The following is a 13,975-nucleotide window of genomic DNA, read 5'->3' as shown; positions in this document are numbered from 1 at the left end:
AAATGTTGAACTTAAAGTGTAGTGAGGTATTAAAAGTTAGTTGTGGTAGCCCCACGGCTTTGCTTTGTAAGATGTTCTTCTCGGGGGTAGCCCAGGAGACAAAGGCTGCAGGTACCACCACCTGTAGGTCACGAGCCACCCCATTATACCAAAGGCAGTTCCGAGTAACTTCTGCCAGATATCGTGGAAATAGATGGCGGTGCAGAAAAACATCCAAACCCAGATTATGGTCAGAGACCCCAATGCCACAAACAAAACGTTTATAGCCGTTTTCTGCCAGTGTCGTTCCAGGCGGTCGTCGTGGATAACGGAGGTTTCTTCCAAAATCATTAACACACAATAAGGCAGTAAAAAGCAGTGGCCGGATATGTCAAAGCCATGCCAGTACCCGCCGTTTAGTTTACAGTCGCTTCTGTTGGAGTGCTGACTTTTGAGCTCCGACAGGGCTTCCGAGTCATAGCAGCTTCCGGTGATGTGTTCGACGTATAGGAAAAAGCTTGTGCAGAGGTACCAGACAACCGTCCCCACCAGCAAGGAGCTCAACCGACGTAGCACTAATCTTAAGCTTTGGGACAGCACGTAGTTTGTCAGCGCGATAAAAGGCAGAAGAAGGCAGAACGTCCAACCCCAAGAAAGTTTCACAAAATACCTGAAAAGGAAGAGAAACAAGGTGCGTTATTGCAAGAAAACAAAGGATCGGACATTTCAATAATTTGTTGGGCCAGGAGCATACATTTCAAAATAAGTTTGTTTCTTTATATAAACTACTGTTCAAAAGTTTGAGGTCACTTAGAAATGTCCTTGTTTTTGAAAGAAAAGCACTCCATTAAAATGAAACATGAAATTCAGCGCAGACGGGGTTAATGTTGTAAATGACTATTGTAGCTGGAAACAGCTGGTTTTAAATGGAATCTCTTCATAGGCGTACAGAGGCCCTTTATCACTCCCATCACTCCTGTGTTCCAACGGCCCTTTATCACTCCCATCACTCCTGTGTCCCAATGGCACGTTGCGTTCTCTGATCCAAGTTTAAAAGGCTAATTAATCGTTAGAAACCCTTTTGAAATTATGTTACAACCAGAAATATCTTAGTTTTCCATGAAAACTACTGAATGACCCCCAAATGTTTGAATGGTTGTGTAAGTAAGTATCTTATTGACTTTCATTATCCCGGGGATGTATTTGGACATTTAAAGAATCTGATTCTTATGTTGCCAACCATTAATAAACTGCATAGCGACAGACCTGCTTAACCACTTGTTACATTATATATATATATATGTAATCTAAGGAAGTCATATATATATATATATATATAATGCATCATAATAAATACTATAAATATAATTAAAATATTAATTATAGAAATTTACCCTTATATGTAATTATTTTGAAGTTTTGGAAAATATTTAAAATCTAGAATTCTCCACTTCACACTTATAATAGCTTTTTACATTTGTAATAAACACTATATTCCGTATAATATGTCATAGAATGAACTATAGGGAGAGGGAGAAAAACACGTGAAAAAAAAATAAAGATTATAGCACAAATAATGATGTCATTAATAAGAAGACCAGAGAGAGCGCTATGTGTCCGAGAGACGGCCCGAGTGACGGGCACAGCTGCTGACGCCTCGGCAGTAAGGTGACCGCCTTCACCCAAGGCTCCCCCACTCACACGTTGAGGACGTTCCGCTTGTTATTCAGGTAAGTGTCCGGTAGCGGCCACAGCTCCTTCACGAGCGAGCCGCCCACTAGCACACACGCCAGCACCGCCGCGAAGTGACGGCGGACGGTCTCATTCAGAAACCGTCTCCTGAGCAGCAGAGCGCATCTCTCCACCAGCTCCATGCTGCGACCCCGGAAGCGACCGTGTGATCCGAGGCGACACTAGCGCGCAAGAAGCTCCGCCAATCACAGTCAAGGACGCATAAGAATGACTTTTTTTTTACTGAAGTACCTTTATTGACAGTAAACAATTACAGTTTAATACAATGGCTGGTTAAATGACTGAGAAGGGTGGTTAAGTGATGTAGGCGCCTTAGTTTTGAAGGGTGTGGCAAGGGTTGGGGTTTATCAATGTATCAAATTTATGTCAAATGGGAGCTATTTAGGCAACTGAGTGAAATAATGTATTTTATTTACAAATATTATTGTATAAACATATTTCCTGCTGTTTCTATACACATTATCGGTGCTTTTAGGGTCGTAGAACCCTGCGATCCCCTCATACCCAGCAAACATTCCGAGCTCCTAGAAAAGAAGGGCATCAAGGGAGGAAAAAAGGGATTTGGAATGCAAATTGAACAGGGGCAGTTGGGAGGTACGAAAACAGTAGCCAACATATAAAATTAATTTTCCTGCAACTTTCCCAATGTGTCTTTATAATCACAGAAACATAACCGCCCCCCCCACACACCTATACTATACACTACACTGCACTACCAAACCCAGACAATCTCTCATAACATACTCTTAACACCATACACACACTCACCCTGCACCATACACACACTCACCCTGCACCATACACACACTCACCCTGCACCATACACACACTCACCCCTGCACCATACACACACACCCTGCACCATACACACACACCCTGCACCATACACACACACACCCTGCACCATACACACACTCACCCCTGCACCATTCACACACTCACCCCTGCACCATTCACACACTCACCCCTGCAGCATTCACACACTCACCCCTGCACCATTCACACACTCACCCCTGCACCATTCACACACTCACCCCTGCAGCATTCACACACTCACCCCTGCACCATACACACACACACACCCTGCACCATACACACACACACACACCCTGCACCATACACACACCCTGCACCATACACACACCCTGCACCATACACACACTCACCCTGCACCATACACACACTCACCCTGCACCATACACACACTCACCCTGCCTCATACGCACACTCACCCTGCACCATACGCACACTCACCCTGCACCATACATACATACACTCACCCTGCACCCTCTGTATTGTGGTCATCGCGCAGAATGTAAAAGGAGAATGAGGGGAGAAGATATTTGTTGGGGAAATTAATTTAAGGCATATCTAAGGATAATCTAATTAGAATATTTTTAAGAAATGCTTTACTAATCGGCCAACTAAAATGACTTGAATCTGTTGCCTGTTGTGTCATGATCTTGCCACCAGGTGGTGCTGTTCACCTGGGAAGCAGATTTTTCATATTTTTCTACAGTTACACTATCAGTCCTGTTCTCGATCACCCAACAGAACTCGTAGAGGTCTGGGTGCTGTCAGCGGAACAGTGATACCAACATGCCAATAAGTGAAAAAGATTACCTAGGAAAATCCTTAATAGAATACGACCCGGTTCCTCTCTATCACTGATCTCCTCATATCCTCAAATGTGTCCATAACGATGATCAACATCTGCATACCTGGGAACTCTCAGGGTCGAATTGACCCAATCTTAGGGCGAAGCAGCAGCTTCTCGGGGCCACACAGTCTGAAACCGACTCCTTCCAAATCTCCCCCCCGATGTGATGATGTATAAGACTCCCAATTGGTGTAGAATGTGGCCCCCCGCGCCTGCGGCATAATCTCCACTATACCAGAGTTGGTCCTCAATCAAAACCAAGCAGCACATGGCTTCTGGATGTCCTCTCATTAACCCATTAGTGTCTGGATTCCGTAGAAGTCGGGTTCAATCAGACGGATCACTTCAAGAAAATAGACTCAACGTAACACCCAGCTGTCGTATGCTTTAAAGGTCACTGGTCCCTTTAATTGTGGGGAAAAATAAATCTATGATTTCTAATAAACGAGTATTTTGTATGTATTTTGTATTAATCTATACAGAGTATGAGCTGAAGGGGTTTACAATTAGATGAACGGCAGACACGGATGGGTTCTTAGCAAACCTTCTTTCACGTTCATTCATTATGGCATCCTAGCTTCCTCCCGACCAGTTCCCAGACTTCCCCGTGTATGTGAAATTCATTAACAGTAAATGTTAATACAGCATGTGCGGTTTTGCAAACTCCGTAGAGAAAAATATGCTGATTCCGCAATTTTATACAAAAAGCTGATATTCGAACGTTCCCGAGAGATCCCCTTAGAAAATAAAACAAGCAGAGTCTTCCATGCCAAGATGACGGTAGCTGCCACAATCGATCCATTAGGTAGCATACCTCCCGCCTGCCCCATGAATGTTTAAAGTCCTTCATTGTCTTAGCATCTAGAACTTCTGCTGGGAAGCGGTTCCACTTATCTACCACCTTCTCAGTAAAGTAACCCTAACCTAACCCTCTAGTATTAGATTATGGCCTCTTGTAACTTTTTTCCTCCGTTGAAATAAACTCCTGCACTTTGTTAAATCCATTTAAGTATTTAAATCCCTCTCTCCCATCCCCTCTCTCTCTTCTCTCCCTGTCTCTCTCTCTCTCTTCTCTCCCTGTCTCTCTCTCTTCTCTCCCCATCTCTCTCTCTCTTCTCTTCCTGTCTCTCTCTCCCATTCCCTCGCTCTCTTCTCTACCTGTCTCACTCTCTGATCCCTTCTCTCTCTTCTATATCTGTCTCTCTCTTCTCTCCCCGTCTCTCTCCCATCCCCTCTCTCTTCTCTCTCCCATCCCCTCTCTCTTCTCTCCCCCATCCCCTCTCTCTTCTCTCCCCATCTCTCTCTCTCCCATCCCCTCTCTCTTCTCTCCCCATCTCTCTTCCATTCCCTCTCTCTTCTCTCCCCATCTCTCTCTCTCCTATCCCCCTCTCTCTCTCTCCTCTCTCTCTCTCCTCTCTCCCCAAGCCGTACATATTGAGACCCTTTAGTCTTTTGTGATATTTTTTTTATCCATTTTAGTCGGCCTCCTCTGATCTCTCTCCAGAATGTAAATACCCTTCTGTAAATGGGGGTCTCCAGAACTGTACCCAACACTCTAGGTGAGGTAAAGCGGCAGAACCTCCTCCTACTAATCCCCCTGGCATTAAAGACCACTAACGGACTTGTACCAATAACGAGAAGATCCATTAGGGCTTCATAGAGATCCACTTGGACCTTGGATGGAATGGCTCCTTTAGATGGAATGCTGATTGCCGGTAAAATCCTAAAACAACCACCGAGGACCTGCTTCTGGAACAGCTGTGTACATTAAGTTACAGGGTTACAATTTACTCAGCTGCAGTAACCGCTCTGTTTACTGAAAGCCTCTAAAAATATGCTTGTATCAGCAGAACCTGCTACCAAAAAGACATCCAGGAACGTACAACGGCTGAAGAAATATAAAACGCTCGTCCGAAGGAATTCTCGTATAATTACAACGCTTAGGACGGAGCCAAGCAAAGCTAACACTGCCTCGGGGAGATAAGGAGCTCTGAAAACTACATTTAAACCTCTTTGTTTCTTTTCTAGACATCGGGATTTTATTGTTCCGGGGCCACCAATGCATCCAGAGCTAGGTTCTAGACTCATCTATATGGTCCCAACCCAATTCCGATTGTGTGACAGGCTCCCCGAAATAAACCTTCTCCAAACATTGGTACGCTCTCCTAACACTTCCTTCTGTTTCGATGAAGCCAGCGGGAAAAAATCGTTTCTGTTTTTCTTACTTTATTTCCCCCGTCACTCATCAACCTTGAAAGAGAAGATCGTTGTCGAAAGCCTAACAAGCCTCCCCCTTCAAAGTCGCCCGACAGGTCGAGATCCCCCTCTTAAGAATAAAATCCCTCATCAAACAGCGTTATTTTTGCACGGATCAGGCCACGAATTCTCGCTCACGTGGCTTTTCAGCAGAGGAGAGAAAGGTCTCGTTGATCTGTGGATTACCGTAAACAGTCCCTTGTTGGAAAAACTGATACAAGCTTGTATGATGTCATACCAGATATACGAAGGGTAACATAAAATGAAGTCACAAAGTACCGCACGGCGGCATTAGTTAATAGTGTTATATCCCCCCTCTATTAAAATAACCTAGGCACTGTGATTATTCCTCCCCATGAAGTTATCTCCCATATGGTTAAAAGTTGCTGATAGATCTTGATTGGCTCGGGTAGCCTTTGTAAGGACAGGGTGAGGAGAAGCGAGATAATTTCCTCTCAGCCCAAGAGCCATCAAGAAGAGTAGGTCATTAAATTAATTATACCTCATATGAGTACCCATTGTACAGCGCTGTGGAATATGATGGTGCTATATAAAACAATAAATCATAATATGCAAATGAGGGTGCAGTCTTATCACACGTGGTATGTCAGACATTCGTTGGGGCATCAGGGATTAGCCACGAATAGCAATATCCTATCCATGCTGATAACATACTAGCCCGGGTCATGCTAGGAGACCATGTAGCGTATGTCATATAATAACAATAAAAAATATAATAATAAATAATAATACAAATATGGAAAATAATCCAATGTTTAATTTATATTATTATTTAATAATTAATAATGATATTATTAATTATTTTTGTATTTTTTTTATTTTTTTTACACAAAAAGTTGATTGTTCCTCTAAACTACGGAGCTCGTGACCGCACTACGTTCATATAAGATATTTTATGTGCAGGTGGCCGCTATATAAGATTTGCTTTGCCGGCACATTTTGACCATTTTATGATACAGAAATGCATTTGTGCGTAGCTTTCTTCCCATGACAAGGCTGTTTTATTCAGACTAAACGGACTGCTTGTTTGAAGGTGAGGAGCGAGATCAGCGCGCAAATTTTTTCTCAAGGCTTGAAAAAACAAAATATCTGAGAACGTTAACATGAAAAATGTTCCGTTGCCATACAGAGTCACGGCTTCTTGCTGTAAAGGGATATTGTAATAAGTCATAGGTGCGCTCGCTGATTCTCCGGGGCAAATGTCAGACGTCTCTCCTGCCGTCATGAAGGTCTTCATCTGATGCTCGTCAGATGTGAGGCCCGATTAGACTTTCCCAGCATCTGTGGAACCGGCAGACGAGCATCTTGACCATTGATGTAGCGAAAAGACGTCTGTTGAGACAGCCAACTCCCTTTTAGAGTTCTTCTGGACTTGTTTGACAACAAAAAATTTTTTGTTTCATTGATTTGTCCAAAGAAACGACTCCAAACAAGTTATTCAAATCAATATATTTCAAAAATCCCAGCTGTGATGGGACTACAAACAGCTTGGGCACCAACGTCCCAAGGTGTCCCACATGATCTTTGCCCAGCTCCTGAAGGCCCTGCCATTTTGGATTCTAAGTGGACTTTGTTCTGGAGTTTCTGTATTGACGACAGAAGGAAAGGACCAAACTACTGAAGGGGAAGAAGTGTTGAGGTTGGCTTGGCTCTATTTTGCACTCCCCTTCTTTTGACGAGCCAGGCCAAGTCACCAGCTATACTTTAGGTACCTTCTGTAGCAACTCTTCTGCCACCATGGTAGTGCCCACCTCTTCAAAGGAAAAACATACAATGGACTCAGTATGGATATGATGGTCCCTAATAATGGGATAGAAGACAAAACCGCCACCAGCCGCCATATTCACAGGGGTACCTTACCAACCACGAAGAGGTAGCGGCATCAAATCATCTACTATATGGCGATCTACTCTATCCATCACGTGGCAAATGTTACTCCCAACACCAGTAACCAGCCATATTCATTACATGGCACCTAAATAACAGAATAAAGTAACCTATTGGTAGGAAAATCCATCATATATGTTCTATTAATTCCAAAGGATATTTCTTATAGATTGTAATTTCTAGAGGGTAGGACCCTGGTTCCTCTTTACGGAGTCAATGAAATTTGTATTTTTTCTTGTAACTTTGTTAACAATAACTGACAATTAAGGGAGATCTTTAACAAATTGGGTAAATAAAATGAGTTAATCAAAAACCCCAATATATTAATCTGTATTGCAAAAAAACCCAATGTTTCGGAAAATGTAGTTGTGTCAGCTGTAAAAAAAAATCCATTTTCTCACAGCTTTCAAAAAAAAAAAAAAAAGAAGAAAGAAAATCTTTTTCTGGAAATGCTTCTCCCCTCCCGCATTCTATGTTTACTGAAATATGTCGTAACTCCTTACCAGAATGCAAGCAGGTCAAGACTTTTCTAAAGCCGTTTTTTTCGTCGTAAACTTGAGAATTAGTGAAAACAAAAGGCCAGCTGTCATAAAGAAGATGTATAGAAATCCAAGTGAATTCCGATGAACCCTTTTGAAATCCCGGCTTCCTTAAGGGACAGTAAATGCAGGAGAAGCGCGGCACTTTTTGGTCAAATAATTTAAATCTGTTTCTTATTTAAATTATTTTTTCTTACTGGTCATTTTCTAGATACATTTTGGTTAAAAGGTACCACCATTTTCATTATCGGTATGACCAGGAGAAACTAAAATCATTCCACACGGCCACGCTATGGACCAGCGCACCACGCCATGGGCTGGCGATCACAAGCTGGCCCTTGTGCTTTAAGGCCAACCGGTGCCGATGGCCAGAGGTCCACTGGACATTTGCCTGGTGTGCCAGTCCTGGCTTGCTCAGGATGATGCTGTTGATGTACTGGTGGCCACCAGCTGGATACAAGTAGACGGACGTTACGTTTTTATACTCTCACACCATGTGGCCTCCTAGGTTTAGCTAGTGGCCTCACACTGCTGGATCCGATTGACCACCGGAGCGGCGGTATTGGTCCTACTGGCCGCCGGCCCGTCAGGTACAACGTACCAAATGGTCCATCCAGACCCTATGAATCATCTATATGGTATTGTTCATGTTTACATCATAACAATATTACTCCAAAAATACATATTAAATTAAATACATTTTTAACATATTAAATTCTAGCAAAGTTCTACAATTGTTCTAAAATATATATTCTAATTCAACATAAATCGTAGAACTGATACTAAACCTAAGACTAACCTGACCTTTCCCACCTTTTACTTTTATTTCTCCATACTTTCTTTTCACTTATACGAGAAGAATTTTCTCCAATCTGTTTATTTTCTCTTTCTCTTCTCGCCGCAGCACTGTGCCGCCATTGTCCGCCAGCGGTTACTCCAGGTTTGCACAGCAAGTGTTTTACAAACCTGGTCTTCTAAGGAAATAAACGAAAAGTTGGCTTTTACCGATTTTGTTTAAGTCAGAATCATTTTACCATTTTATGACAATACGGTCCGAATGACCTTACGCCATCTCTTTTGGCAGAGTCTCGTAGCGGCGACACGATCCGCATTCCTCTTTCGCGTCCGAGTGCGGAGACAGCTGGCTGAGGAAATTATACGAGCCAAAGTAAAAAAACACAGAATTATTATTTGTCATATACCCCCCCCCAATAAAGAAATGACTGATAGAATTGTGTGCGCCTCACTTTTACAGGGAAATTAATGGAAATCTGGTTTCACTCTAAATAATAAAGTTTTACTAGGATCCGGTCTTCTAGGAACTTTTAATTGCTCAGCATTTTGACCCATAGTTGATTCATTTCATTTGTATTCAGTTGATTTAATATTTGACTACTAAGACCGAGCTTACATTTTAGTAGAACGGATACTGTCCCTTTAAATATCACTGACTGTTTTAGACATTTTCATAGGAAAAATAATCAAAACGCAAATTAGTTAAATTCTCATAGTACATTAGCTTCTTGATCCTAACCACATTTCATAACTCGTGGTGGAAAAGATTCAGCAATTTCGCCGGTTGAGACTGCTGGTAGGAGGCGACCGTCAACAGACAAAACCACTAGGATGAGACAGGACTCTAGTAAAAATAAGAGGACACGACCATGACTGTCTTACGGCAGGGCAATGGGCTGTAGGCCAGGGCAACAGGCAGTAGGCCAGGGACCATACCATTCCACAAGGGCCCGCAACGGGTAACTTAAGTGTCCAACAGCCAATGGATTTTGTTTTACCTCATTAGGGGAAACCTGTTTGTCAAAGTGTTAAGGGGTAAGTCTAAATGGAGGGACTCCAGATTGGGTTTAGGTGGAGGTACAGGATGGACTAAGGGGTGAAGAATAGGCGCTAATATGGAGGTGGCAAGGTGCTTAGATGGATGACGCAGGTGGCACACATAGATCCTTTGGGTGGGTTTATTGGATATATACTGTACACAGACATTCAAGTCCATAATAGGATGGCTACAAGGAGTGGGGAGACCCCAACGTTTTGTGTGACATATCTGATTATGGCGAGCCAAATATCTCTTCATGCATTATGCACGGTCGGCTCTATCTCGCAAGGAATTCCTCCAGAATTGGCCCATCACAGTTTTGGACCAAACCTGAATTATGTCTTATATTGAATATTGTAATACATTTATTTGAAACGTGAAGGGATCAGCGGCAGCTACATATGAACAAAGGTTTTCAAGAGAACGTAGGTAGGTCTATGCCGAGGTCCCATCAAAAAAACATAAACAATGTCACATCCAAGTGTCAGATCGTTGTTCCTTCTAGTTCAATGGGATTATGATTTTGAAGTCCACTTCAAAGCGCTGCTACCCTACAGACCTTTCCTAACCTAAGTGTCAAACTCTACAAATATTTACAGGCGCCATTGGATACCTTATATCTCACACAGACATGTACTTGGCCGGGTTAAAAACGTGTGAGGCTTTGATGTATTTCCAGTTGTAAACCTAGAAAAAAAAAATCTCTTCTCGTTCTGTAATGCCTATAGATATAGATATTAAAGAGTTAATACGAATCAAACCTACCAGTAATGGATCAGCAATGAAACTCACTTTTCTCTCTGTTATATATTACGGGAAAAGAGGAAAATATAGTAAGAGGACATTAAAAGTATACATTAAGCTTGTGAGCTGGGCCCTCTTTACCTAATGTATCGGCTCGTCTTAGTCTGTCGGTTCTAGTTTTGTCGGACCCTTATGAATGTATGGACTGTAAGAAGCCCTGCGGAAATTGTTGGCGATATATCAATAAAGTATAATAATAATAATAATAAAAACATAATTAAAAACTGACCATTCTTTGCATTAAAAATGGTGGCTTCAGAGGGTGGGGGCTGGGCTTGCTTGGGCTTAGAGCATCGATGGATTAATAGGATTTTCTGTGGACCCCCCCCCCTATTAATAACACATTATTAAGTTATTTGAATATAGTGGCGGTTGTAATTTTGTAACTTTCAGGTGAGGGCATGCAGTTTCACATTGACTCAGTCTCTTAACTCAACTGACCACTTGGCTTCTTAGTGAATAGCCCAAAAATGATTGCATGAAGTCTGTGTCCCGGGTTAAAAAGACAATCTTGATTATCCTACTTCAAGAGAAAATAGTACTTTTTTTCTCTCTTTTTTTTTTTTTTTTTGACGGTTTCCAGTTAAAACAAACGCCTGAGCACTGTTTACGATAAAGTCAGACGGCTCCATCTGGAGCTTTATATCACTTTTATACTAAGAAAAATATGTTTCATCATAGCATTTTTTTCAGCTCCAAAGCTCAGGATGAGGAGACTTTTCACGAAATGAAACACGGCTCATTAACCTGCGCAACCTGACTCGATCCGGATCACGTGTTCCTAAAATGATGACCGTTCTCCCAGCTTTGTGCTCTCTGTGTCAGAAAACGTTTCCCCTCTTGAGGCCGTCCTGGACGAGCTGTGTTCTTGTTATAAACTGGTTAAGTTAGCGGTTCGCTCGCCGTAGATGTTGTGTTTTTTTGGCAGGCGACACAGTCTGGGCCGCAGGATATCACCCTTGGCGAAGACGCAGATCTCTACCAGTTCTTGGAATTCCGTTGGCGCGTGCGAGGGATGATTAGGTAGAGTTTTTAGAACACACCAAATAACAATGTCATGGAACGGGTAGATCGTGAGCCTCCGACGTCAGGAAAAATCATGCCCAAAAACACAATGAATGTCTCTTTCCTCCTTCTATTCGTTTCCACATATTTATAGTCTGATGTCAAAATTACTAAAGTTACTTTCTAAGAAGAAACTAATGTGGTTACGTGGCTTGGAGTATGGTATTAAAATAACAGACCATAATCTAAAACTAGAAGACCAGAAGTTTACTGTTAGGGTCGCAGATAAGTGGAACAGACTCCCAGCAGAAGTGGTAGAGGGTAATACAGTGAGGGGAGTTAAACATGCATGGGATAGACATACGGCCCCTGAATCTAAGACGAGAAGACCAACGACTGATTAAGGTTTGAGGCTTTAGAGCAGGGAGGAGTAGACGGGGGCCGAATGGGGGCCGATCTGCTGGTAAATTCTATGTTTCTATGTACATCACTGACATCACTTATGTTCATTTTTATAATATAATTGGGAAGAAATCTTATTAGTTATCTCAGATGTAGTCTCCCGGAACAGCAGACAGATGTTCCCGCTGACGTTATTGTTCGAATTATGTTCCTGCACATTAGATTTGTCTCTGTTCCAAAAAAACGCAGAACGCTCATAAAAATCTCTAAATGACCTCTGCCAACCATGGATCACGATGTGCCAATAAAAAAAATATCTGCCCATTTATATATTAAACATATGAAATGGCCAATTTATCTGTTTATTAGACGTTTTGTAGGTTATAAACGATAACATAACTTTCTTGCTTGATTGCCTAATATCGACCACCTTGGCGGAGAATTACCCCACTTTTCACTAAAGACCTAGAATTCCTAATACAAATATTTTACTGGTTCACAATTTTTTAATAAACTCAAAAATAGCAATTATTTACAATATAATCCAATTATTTCCATCATCAAAATTATTCTGAAATCACCTCTAATTTAATCTTTCACGCAAATATTTATTGATTTCCAAAGAATAAATGATATTTAATATTTTTTTTAAATAATCATCATCCTCCATAAATGATTTGTATAGTTTTTTAGAAAAATTGACTTTGTTTTGTTTTTGTTGTTGTTTTTTTTTTTTTTTTTTTTTTTTTTTTTTACAGGAAATGTCTGCCCTTTCTCAATAGAAAAAAATAGTTAAAAAAAAATAATAAAATATATATATATATATTTTTTTAGAGGAAATGTCTGTCTTGTCTCAATATATACATAAAAAAAACCCAGTGTACTTTCCATAAAATAATCTGCAACAATTCCATTGGCAATATTTTTTCGACCAGATATTTGTACTAAATCTCTTTCTAGTTAAAAAAAATTTGGATACACCATATCAAAATAAGCTCAAAAGGATGTTAGGGTCATTTAAGGGGAAATACGGCCGTCATATCAGAGAAAGTTGAACTCCGTACAACAAAAAGGATTTATGTCGGTTCTGGTGGAATATTACTGCATTTCAAACGGAATTCTGCTTCCTCCGCACACGCCGCTTACAATCCTGGCAGAAACGTGCCGGCTTTCGCTGTTTGCTAACAGAACGCAGGCTTTCATCCCATCGCTTTCCCAACTTCAAGACATTCCCCGAGGAAAGAGTTAAAATGCAAATTTCCTTACGGATGCCATCGGAGACTCCTGTGATTTGCCAGAGTTAAAGTTCTATCCCATGTGTGGTTAAGCAGGTTGCTTGTTAAGATCAGATCCTTAGTCTGCAGCCGCTCAGCTGGTTACGTTCCTCTGATTCAGGTAGGTACTCTGCTTCAATATCTAGAAATATCTTGATTTCTTATTTTATTTTGTTCTTTTTTTCCTTTTTTTTCTTTCTTTCTTTCTTTTTCTAAATATATATTACTGAATTTTTATCTAAATTATTCACGTTTTCTCAAAAAAGAATTTTATTATTATATATAGTACAACAAATATATCATATTTTGTATTATTTTGTCTAAAGTAATAAATAATCATTTATGTTCTAAAATGGCAGATTTTGCGCGGACGTCATCATCATTATGTAATGATGTAATCGTGATGCAGTATATCATGTTTTATTGATAAGGTGATTCACTGAAAACATTGTTGCAGTTCTAAGAAGGTCATCAGTATGGAGCAACCAGGAGGAAGGTTCTGTTGGCTCCAATTGTTATTAATTCATTGTTCAATCATTCTTTATCAAAAACTCTTTTTTTC

General features: G+C 41.0%; 1 protein-coding gene across 1 annotated transcript; it reads right to left on the bottom strand.

Annotated features, from left to right (window-relative positions):
- Window positions 1-36: 36 nt before the first annotated feature.
- On the bottom strand, window positions 37-1,853 carry LOC149280968 (acyl-coenzyme A diphosphatase FITM2-like). The gene is made up of 2 exons (XM_089499926.1): window positions 1,681-1,853; window positions 37-649 (listed from the first exon to the last, which is right to left on the bottom strand). The coding sequence occupies exons 1-2, from the start codon at window positions 1,851-1,853 to the stop codon at window positions 37-39; spliced, it is 786 nt and encodes a 261-aa protein (XP_089356052.1).
- Between the last annotated feature and the right edge of the window lie 12,122 nt (window positions 1,854-13,975).

This window comes from Sceloporus occidentalis, unplaced genomic scaffold (genome assembly GCF_023333645.1).
Source record: "Sceloporus occidentalis isolate IW3139 unplaced genomic scaffold, rSceOcc1.0.p SCAF_143, whole genome shotgun sequence".
Taxonomy (NCBI): domain Eukaryota; kingdom Metazoa; phylum Chordata; class Lepidosauria; order Squamata; family Phrynosomatidae; genus Sceloporus; species Sceloporus occidentalis.
Note: the sequence above shows the minus strand (reverse complement) of the source record. Positions and strands in the feature narration are given on the sequence as shown.

Excerpts from the sequence above, each read along its gene's own strand:
- LOC149280968 (XM_089499926.1), bottom strand. The coding sequence starts at position 1,853 with ATGGAGCTGGTGGAGAGATGCGCTCTGCTGCTCAGGAGACGGTTTCTG. Across the intron at positions 650-1,680 it reads AAGCGGAACGTCCTCAACGT|GTATTTTGTGAAACTTTCTT; the intron begins GTGAGTGGGGGA and ends CTTCCTTTTCAG.